Consider the following 10,948-nt stretch of genomic DNA (forward strand, 5'->3'; position numbering starts at 1 on the left):
ATAATACGTGATCGTTGATGATTCGAATAAAAAGTTCAGATCGCTTTTGTTTGTTTTGTGATTGGGATTAACGGGTGACGTGTCAAACGTTGATTGGTGCGAATAGAGTTACTTGGATTGCCAAGTTGGAAAATGATAGGGTGTTTGGACCGAGTTGTTTTCCGGATTGGGCTGTACATTTAGGCTAAAGTAATTTAATAAATAGCCATTTTGTACTTGGTTAAGGAATTGCAATTTTCGCCTTTTTGTTTTAAAAATTCTGTTAAAATCAATTTAAATAAACTTAACAATTTCAAATATGTGGTAAAATTATAATTACTATATGTTACTAATTATTTTAATTAATTATATATAAATGACACATATTTCAAATTATAGCACTAATTTTAAAATATTAATAAAGTAACCTAATTTACTTGAAATTAAAGAGTAATTCTGTCAAATTATAAAACGTATGTAATGTATATACAAAAGTTATTTTATAATAGTAAATTTATTTATAATTACACAATATTAGTACTATGTAATTAATTTTGAAACTAATATTTAATTAATATATAAAAAATAGATATTCATTAATAGAAAAATATTTTTAAAGAATTTATTGTAAATTGTTAAGCGTAAATAAATTAATTTTAAAAGGGAGGGTCAAAATTGGACGTCAACAGCTGCCCCTCTTTGGCCGGAAACGATGAAAAAGTTTTCAGGCAAAGAAATTGAACCAAAGCCAATTTCGTCCCGACTTTAGGCACGCATTGCAAGAATTGCATGAAAGTTATGAATTGAGGAAGAATCTAGGAAAGTTTGGGAATAGTGTGTCGAATTCTCGTTTTGAATTGCTTACATTCATCGGGCTTAACGAGGATCAGGCCTCAGGTAATTCTGTAGTAGGGACTTTGGGGAAGCGGCACTCGCTGGAATTTCCCCAGTATCGTATTGTGACGATACGACGAGACTGAAGATTGGTCACTTATGATGGCTTGGATTTTGCGGCCTGATTTGAATGATTCGAAATTTGAGCTCGCTGGTCATTTTGAGCCGGGATCTTGAGCCCGCTACTGGGTTGACTCTCCCCATAGCATTGTAGTTCGGTCTATTGCTAAGAAGTAGTTCCACGTTGCGGTGTTTGCTCATGCAAAACAAAATGAAATACACGTATACCAACATATTGTAATACAGAATATATTAAGATACAATGTAAATGATGCAGGAATGATGATGCCTGGCTGCCGGCAAGCCGTTATTTGGGATTGGGATGATAAGATACTTGATCCTGACTCGATTTGTTAGTCGGGCTTGGTACCGTTTCGCAGCTGTCGGAGCATTTGAAAATTGTCTGTGCTTGTTGGGAGAGCTTGATTGGCAAAGTGAGTCTCCGCTTGCTGGGAGAGCTTTGCACTGAGAAATGTCTCTACTTGTTAGGAGAGCTTAATATGTAGAGTGCGTCTCCGCTTATTGGGAGAGCTTTGCACTGAAATGTAAAGTAGTACCTTCTTGGGAACGATTGAAATCATGCCTAAAGTTGCACGAACAAAATGTTAAACATTCAAGGTAACAGCAAAATGAAATATAAGCATGCCCAAGAGATACTGTTGACTGTAAAGCTAAGTTGCGGCCATCGATTGGCAGAACGTTGGTGACGAGGTTCGCGATTGTCTATTCTGGCATTCGTGATTGACGGAGCAGTATTGCGGATTACCTTTTTGTTGGTGAAATTTGCAGTTTGCTATATACAAGGGTCCAGTTGGCGAAGCTGACGTTCGTTTGTACAAGGCGCTTCGATTGATTGAGCTGATGATTTACCATATACAGGGCTTCGATTGGTGAAGCTTACGTGCAATTTGTACAGGGTGCTTCGATGGATTGAGAAGGCGGTTTGCTATTTATAGGACTTCGTTTGGCCAAGCCGGCGTTCGTTTTGTACAATATGCTCCGATCAAGTGAGCAAATAGTTTGCCATTTACAGATTTCTGTATCAGCTATCTGATTCCGAGGCACTTCCGAAGAATTCAAGAGTTAGCTTTAGCTGTGCTTGAAAATTTAAGTAAGAGGAAGGAGAGATAATCTTAGGCAAGTGGCGGGTCCGTCATTTTCCCCAGTGTGGTTTCAACGATTCTTTACTCCCTGTTGACCCTGCACTCAAATAAAACTTCTTAGTAGGGAGGGGGGGTTTGTATTGACCCTGGTGTTGATTTGTCCCAACCTTTGACATGACTGCGCCACAGAGTTTGGTAGATGGAACAGATTACTTTATATATTTATATATTTATAAATATTTCAAAAATACTTGTTCTTTTAAGGAAAATGTCGTCGTCCCAGATTATGACATATTACGAAAGGTTCTCCGCACGCGAATGCATTTCTCTGAGAACTTCGTCCTGTTGATGTCGATCTTCCATGATATCTCTGACAACGTGACTACTGGCCATTGCGACTGTGTCCTAATTATAACTAATGCATTACAGAGTTTTCCTAAGGTTATGATCTAACCCTTTCAGGTTGCCTATGTATCCAAAATAGAATTAGGTCTGAACATAGTTCGTGGGATAATTATGAAATATGATGAATCGACCGAGCCTGACTCAGGCAGCCTACGTATCAAAAATGGAATCAGGTCATGATGTAGTTCGATTACAACAGATGCAAGATGATGAGATTAAGAGATGAAAATGGCCGAGTCTGACTCAGACAGCCTATGTATCCAGTGGAATCAGGCCATAACGTAGTTCAAGTACAAAAGACAACTGAATCCGATGAGGATTGCCTACGTATTCCTTTATGTGGAATCAAGACGGCATAGTTCCTAAACAACATACAAAATGACATTTGGTTTTTCTATTACAAGAGAAAGGGGGAGAAACCAAACCCTACATGGGTTACCTACGTATCCCTCCGTGGGAAGTCAGGTTGAACATAGTTCTGTTACATCAAAATCCTAACTATATCTGTCCTCAGACGTAATATCTTGATTGCATCCAAGTTGATCGGCTTCGTGCTGACTCTTCCATCCATTTCTTCTAAGATTTGAGCTCCACTATACAGTGCTATATAGACCACGTAAGGACCTTGCCAGTTCGGTGCAAACCTCCCTTTAGCTTCTTCTTGATGGGGAAAGATTTTCTTCAGAACCAACTGCCCTGGTGCGAATTGGCGGGGCCTCACTCTTTTATTAAATGCACTAGCCATCCTGTTCTGGTATAGTTGTCCATGACATATTACGTTCATTCTTTTCTCGTCAATGAGCATGAGTTGTTCTTGCCTGACCTGTATCTACTCTACGTCAGCCAATTTTGCTTCTTGAATGACTCTTAAGGACGGAATTTTGACTTCTGCGGGTATCACTACTTCGGTGTTGTCTACAAAAATGTACGACGTTGCCCCAATAGATGTTCTCATGGTAGTCCGATAACCCAATAAAGTGAAGGGTAGCATCTTGTTCCATTGTCTGTGATTGTCCACTATCTTTTGCAGAATCCTCTTGATATTCTTGTTACCTGCCTCAAATTCCCCATTCATTTGTGGTCGGTAAGCTATGGAATTGCGGTGGACGATTCTGAACTTCTCGCAGACTTTTCTCATGAGGTAGCTATTGAGGTTTGCGGCGTCGTCAGTGATGATAGACTCTAGTATCCCAAATCTGCAAACGATGTTGTTCCGAACAAAATCTGCCACTACCTTCTTCGTGACGGCTTTGTAAGTAGGTGCCTCCACCCATTTAGTGAAATAGTCGATGGCTACTAAAATAAAAAGATGTCTGCTTGGTGCTGCTTGCTCTATGGGTCCTATCACGTCTACATTTAACTCATTTGGTGGAACCCGGATGAAGTCTCCGTGAAGCTGGCACTGGTTATATTTCTGTACATAGCAAATGTTGTCGCTTTCCATGGTCATCCAAAAGTATCCAGCTCTCAAAATCTTCTCGGATAACGTGAATCCATTCATGTGGGATCCGCACGTCCCCGCATGTATTTCTTCCAACAGTCTGGTTGCTTCGGTGGCATCTACACATCTCAACAAACCAAAGTCTGGGGTCCTCCTATACAAGATTTCCCCGTTGAGGAAAAGGTGGTTTGCCAACCTCCTGAAGGCTCGCTTTTGTTCATTAGTAGCATTTTCTGGGTACTCCTGGGTAACGAGGAACTTCTTGATGTCGTGATACCAAGGTTTACCATCTGGTTCTTCATTCACATGGAAGCAATAGGCATGTTGATCCTTGATTTCTATCTCAATGGGGTCAGTGTAGTTCTTGTCTGGATGCTGAATCATAGATAATAAGGTTGCAAGGGCGTCGACGAACTCGTTTTGAATTCTGGGGACATGCATGAACTCTATCTTCGTGAACTTCTTGCACAGTTCTTTCACACAGTGCAAGTATGGCAGTATATTGACTTTCTTAGTCGACCATTCTCCTTGGACCTGGTGTATTAGCAAATCAAAATCTCCTATGACAAAAAGTTTTTTGATGTTCATGTCGATTTCTATTCTGATTCCAAGGATGCATGTCTCGTATTCAGCCATATTATTCGTACACGAGAATCTTATCTTTGCCGATGCTAGATAGTGTTGTCCAGATTCTGAAATCAGGACTGCCTCAATCCCAACTCCATTGAAGTTTGCTGCTCCATCGGAGAACATCCTCCATCCAGGGTATGATTCTGTGATGTCTTCCCCAGCAAATAGTACTTCTTCATCGGCAAAATACGTGGTAAGCGGTTTATAATCCCCATCTACTGCATTCTCGGCGAGATGGTCGGCTAAATATTGTACTTTGATAGCCTTCTGAGTTATATCAAAGCCGAGATATCAAATGTGTGGTGTATGTTGACATGTAATGCCTTAGCTTCTAAGCATTCCAGGTCAGAGCACAACAAGTGCGTTCTATCAAAGTATACTTGGCCTCGCATGGTGTGAACTTCTTGCTTAAGTAGTAAATGGCCTACTCATTTCTCCTAGTTTCGTCGTGTTGCCCCAACACATAGTTGAAGGCATTGTCCAAGCCTAACAAATAGAGCAACAATGGTTTCCCTAGTTCAGGGGGAACTAGCACTGGCGGGTTTGAAAGATACTCTTTGATTCTATCGAAGGCTTTCTAGCATTCATCCGTCCATAAGATGGGTTCATAGATTACTATGGACTAGGCTATGAAGAGACTGATGTAATTCAATCTTCCCAAAAACGTCATGTCATCTTTTATGCTTTTTGGTGGCGGTAATTCTTGGATGGCCTTGATTTTTGATGGTTCCAATTCTATCCCTTTCCTGCTTATAATAAAACCCAATAGTTTTCCAGCTGGGACTCCGAGCGCGCACTTTGCAAGATTCAGCTTCAAATCATACCTTCGTAGGCATTCGATAATGTCTCTCGACCTCGAGGAGCACGACCGTCATTCAACAGAGATAACCCGGACGAGCAAGCTTGTACAAATACTTTCTATCCAAACTCACCCATGAATATAGAGATGATCTATTTCATTAATTAGGCCAGGAGAAGATCATGTGAGCAACACCAATTCATTGCCACTAGTTACAACATTAACAAGTCATAACATATATACACTTTCGTAGTTTGAAGTGGGACATGTGATACAAATATAACATTACTAGTTTGACTTTTCCAACACCAATGTATAACTCACAATATGTCTACGGAGCCTCTAAGTACAACTGAAGAGTAGTATGAAAGTGCCGGCAACAAGGCCCCGGCTATACCTCAAAACACAAAGTACAACATTAAGTGACATCAGGCCCATAATAAAGTAGGGCTCACCAAAACCTGCTGAATAGGGAGTAACTGCTAACGAGGATCGAAGCTGCCCACTGATGAACCACCTGCATCCATTGAAGATACAGCGCCCCCGGCAAAAAGAACGTTAGTACATATGGAATAGTGCTAGTATGTAAAGCTAATTGTCCTCTATAGAAATAGAATGTCAATATAAGAAAGGGAAGACCATGGAAATAGCAAGCAACGATCAAAGATATCCAAATGCCAAGTTAAAACATAACAATTTTAAAAATACGAAGATAATACCGTGAAGATGATAATCAAAATATGAAGATAATATTATTTTTGGTTGGGAGATCTTAGTACCGATATACCACCGTGAATTTAGCACGGAGTCTATTCACAGCTCGATTGGCTAAGTTGTCTCATCAGAGACATCTAATCACAATACCACCATTTTATCATGGAGTCCGATCTCAGCCTGACCGGCTAAGCCATCTCACCAGAGACATCCAGTCACAATACTACCGTAATTTTAGCACGGAGTCCGATCTCAGTCAGATCGGCTAATCCCTCTCATCAGAGACATTCAATTACAATACCATAATCTTTATACAAAGTGGTTTTGCCGACTCACACCAATGTATGCGGGTGGAGGTGTAATCAGAATATCACAATCTCCACCATGTGCACGACATGGCATCCCATCTCGGCCCGATCGGCTAAGCCATCTCACCACAATGTCGTGTGGGTCGACATCACATTCCACTAGCAATCATCTCATCCCAAATAAAGGGAATAATCTCATCACATCAATCTTATCCCAATGAAGGGGAATAATTTTATCATATCAATATGGGGATTTACCCATCAATCACTCCTACACTGGCACGTGTAGTTTCTGGGTTAGGTTGTTTCCACCTACCCTTACTCGGTGACTAACAATACTCCCAAAAATATTTTTGATTTGCATACAAGGAAAATAGAAATACAATTGCATTTACCTTATAACCTTTCACACCGTATATAGCTTCATTAGTACTCTTGACCACTTACAATATCATTATTTCATTGTCTCTCTTGGCCATATATATGATTCTTTATTCACGGCATGATGACCGTATTACATATTCCACACTTTCATATCTTTACTTTCCAGGATCATCATCATAAGCATCAACATATAGAATATTCCGAAAATCATAACTTTAAGTTCATTAGTAATGAAGGCTTTAAACACAATAGATTCATTTCCAAAGAAATGGAGCAAGATGATTAGCAATATAAGCATAAGTTAAAATCATAAACGAGTGACACACCATTTTTTCTTGAAAAACTTTTGCCCAAAAAGGGCAATGCACAATTTCAACTTATGAGTATGTAAGAACTCAAATCACATTGGAAATTTTTATAAAGAGAGCATGGTGAGTAACGATTGAAACAGGGATTCAAATTATAGGCATTAGTTAAAACAGCCACATTAGGGCATGACTTGAGGACATAAGCTTTTTGGCAAATATGTTTTTGAAGTCAATTTGGAACAGTTGAATCAAGGTTCATTTCATAACCTTTCTTACATCATTTCATTTCATTGGCACCATTGGCCACAAGTATAATTTTCATTCTTGGCACGTTGGCCACACTTTATATCTCCAACCCACTTCTTTCACTTTCAAACATCTTTATAGATTATCAACAATATGAACATTAGAAATCAAGACCTTAAGTATATATATGAGAAATAGGAGTTTTAGACGCATTGAGTATTCTTTACAGTTATGCATAATGGACTTTCATTTTGAAACATGAATTGAAGTTATAATGCTTTAACCCATAAACCATACTTGGACACATTCCCAAAGGAGATCATGATGAGATAGGAGTAATTGGAACATGTTTGAGCACATATATCTTTCGACACTTTTCTTACTCGGGACAATCGAATTTATAGGTAACAACTCGAAACATGGGAATAAGGAACTTGAGCCAACCATACTTGAAACTTACGGGAACATCATGGAATTCAATCATAGGATTTAAGTTTAGCCAACATACCTTGCTTGAGCTTTTCATAAGTTACTACAATGTTATGAAAATCCTAGCAACTTCAATCTATTTAGAAACATGACAAAATTAAACCATAATTAGGAAGATATTCGTGGGTTCACCTCATTTAGGTATTTCATCAAATACTAGGTGTGAAAATTTGACTATAAGGTTCTTCTACAAGATTTCCTTCACCCCACAACCAATTCAATACCAAGAGTTTACTCATATTAACTCAATTACCTTCCCACCATCTTCATAGCTACATGCATGCATAAATAACAACTCTCATACCCAAGAATCAAATTTCTCATTACCTACTTTCCGTCCAAATCCCAAAATTTAGGGCTAGGGAGTAGAACCTTACATATTAGATAAAGATCTTGTGGATTTCTCCCTTGAATCCCCAAAGCTTGAGCAAGAATTTGAAGCATGAAAATTTTGGTGCCCTTCCTTCTCTCTCTAGAATAGCTCTCTCCTCACTCTAAAATATCATATTTTATCTTGTAAAATGACCCCCTAAGGCCTTATATCAAAATAGGTTCGGATAAGAAAATTTCCAAAAATAACCCCCGAAGTCAATTATGTGATAGCAGAATCAATATGTGGCTAGTAGAATGGCCACAAAATTGGTATATCAATTCCGCGATGCAATTTCGCGGTAGCAGAATCATTATGCGGTCAGCATAATCATTTTCAAAACTTGCCCCTTTTTCTGTTCCACTCTGCGGCCGATCTGCGGCCCACAAAGTGGTTCTGCGGTCTCATAGTGGACCGCAGAAATGCCATCTACTGCAAAAATAATATCTTCAACTCCCTGACACACAGTAGTACCCAAAAAGTTCGTATCGCGGTTCTACAACCCTTGTACACATTAGTCTACCCCGGCATCACAAAACTTTACATTTGCTGTCAAACTTTTATGGAGCCTTACAGAAAAATTTCCTCAAGTCATCTAAGTGCTCCTAACTCCTTTGAGATTTTAGGACGACATCATCCACATACACTTCGATCTCCTTATGAATCATGTCGTGAAAGAGGATCATCATGGCCCTCATGTAGGTGACGCCGACATACTTGAGACCGAATGGCATGACCCTATAACATTAGACTCCCCAAGGAGTGGTGAAATTTGTCTTCTCTGCGCCTTTCTCGTGCATTAGGATTTGGTGGTATTCAGCGAGACAATACACAAATGACTGTAGTTCATGCTTCGCATAGTTGTTGATGAGAATATGGATATTTGGCAAGGGGAAATCGTCCTTTAGGCTAGCTTTGTTGAGATCCCTGTAATCCACACATATTCTGATATTTCTGTCCTTTTTGGGAACTGGGACGATATTTTCCAACCAGCTTGGATAATTGGTGACCATTACTACATTTGCCTCTATCTGTTTGGTCACCTCCTCTTTTATCCTCAGACTTAAATCAGGTTTGAATTTCCTAGGCTTCTACTTGATCGGTGGTCTGGTAGGGTAAGTGGGTAGTCGATGTGAGACAATGTCGATGCTTAATCCTAGAATGTCATCATAAGATCATGCGAACACGTCGACGTACTATCGGAGGAGCTCAATTATTTTTTCCTTCTGCTCGGCTTCTAGGTGAATGTAGATTCTGGTTTCTTTCATGTCTTCTTCACTTCCAAGATTGCCTACTTCTGTTTCTTCGAGGTTGGTCTTCTTCTGACTCTCCAGATGTTCGATCTCCTGTGGGGGATTATCCGGCATCATACTCTCATCATATTCTTCGTAATCCGGGTCGTTGCGCTTAGCAGTTTCATTACATACCATAATCGCGAAATGCAGTTTTTTATCGGTTTGATTACTAAAAAAACAAAGCTAGGTATAAATAAAGCAGTAAAATAAATTGCGATTTTTAGAAAAAGATTCTTTTTATTTCCTCAAAAGGGGAACGTCTTAAGCATTCAGAAGAGGCAAATGACAAATAGGTACAGACATGGTACATGCCTCAATTGACCGTGTTCTTTCAAAAGAAAACTTTTACAGTTCCATACTACCAAGACTCACGGTGAACCAAAGATGGACTGGCTGTCCAATTCTGCAGCTCCTCCCCTGGTTTGGCATCCCTGATAGTCTGTGTCTTGAGGTCAGTTCCTTCACAATATTATTCAATCATATTTACGAGCAGCTTTACCATCTCGTCGATGATATCATCTTCGGGCATTGAACTCTGTCCCGAACTTGAAACATGCTTTGGCATAAAAACCTTTTTCCCGGAGCTAACGGTGCGAGTTTTCCCTTCTTGGGGCTCATATCCTATGCCAGCCCTTCCTTTCTGCCCATTGTGCTCAATTGTTTCTATGATCCCATCTGACTGGGCTCCCAACCCTGTTCCTGGCCTGTATCCATATTTCATCATCTCCCTCATGGCCTTCTTGGACCTGTACGGCGATTGCATTCCTAGATTATGTTCAGTCTTCTACTCTTCAGTAGTTTGCATGATTTCTACAGCGTGGAAGGTAAACTCTGTCTAGTCCTTCAACGAATGGAACATCATACTCCAAATAGGCGGAGTGACCCCACTTGCCATAGACCATGATCTTTACGCATCCCCACTCGAATTTTATGCATTGGTGCAAGGTAGACGGTACAACCTCTGCCATATGTATCCAGGGCCTACCCAACAGCAAATTGTAAGAAGAGGAAATGTCCATAACTTGAAATAATATTGGAAAGTCGACCGTCCCGATCTGCAAGGCTAGATAAATTTCCCTAATAACATCCTTTTGTGAACCCTCAAAGGCCCTTACCCTTACCCTCAAATGAATGCCCAACTCCCGCAAGGTGGAGAGCGGGCAAATGTTGACTCCTGATCCCCCGTCGACCAGCACTCAAGATACCACTTTGTCCCCACATTTGAAAGTGATGTGAAAAGTCTTGTTGTGACTTGTGCCTTTGACAGGAAGTTCGTCTCTTCTAAAAGTGATCATGTTTGCCTCTACCATTTTCCCAATCGTCACGGCCAATGCCTCGCTGGTGGTGTTACTTGGTACACTTACCCTGCTTAGCACTTTCAAAAAGCGTCCTTATGGCTATCCGAACTCATCAATAGATCCATGATGGATATCTGCGCAAGAATTTTCTTTAACTGTTTTTCCATAGAATACTCTTTAGTCGACATCCCTTTCCAAAACTCTGCGGCTTCTCGGTCTGTTATG

At 40.0% G+C, this 10,948-nt stretch overlaps 1 protein-coding gene across 1 annotated transcript; it reads right to left on the bottom strand.

Annotated features, from left to right (window-relative positions):
* Positions 1 to 3,270: 3,270 nt before the first annotated feature.
* LOC138897255 (uncharacterized) lies at positions 3,271 to 9,560 on the bottom strand. The gene is made up of 3 exons (XM_070183217.1): positions 9,328 to 9,560; positions 8,014 to 8,032; positions 3,271 to 4,779 (listed from the first exon to the last, which is right to left on the bottom strand). The coding sequence occupies exons 1-3, from the start codon at positions 9,558 to 9,560 to the stop codon at positions 3,271 to 3,273; spliced, it is 1,761 nt and encodes a 586-aa protein (XP_070039318.1).
* Positions 9,561 to 10,948: the final 1,388 nt, after the last annotated feature.

This window comes from Nicotiana tomentosiformis, chromosome 8, assembly GCF_000390325.3.
Source record: "Nicotiana tomentosiformis chromosome 8, ASM39032v3, whole genome shotgun sequence".
Classification (NCBI taxonomy): domain Eukaryota; kingdom Viridiplantae; phylum Streptophyta; class Magnoliopsida; order Solanales; family Solanaceae; genus Nicotiana; species Nicotiana tomentosiformis.

Bases quoted from the DNA above. Each gene is read 5' to 3' on its own strand.
- LOC138897255 (XM_070183217.1), bottom strand. From the start codon at position 9,560: ATGGTATGTAATGAAACTGCTAAGCGCAACGACCCGGATTACGAAGAA.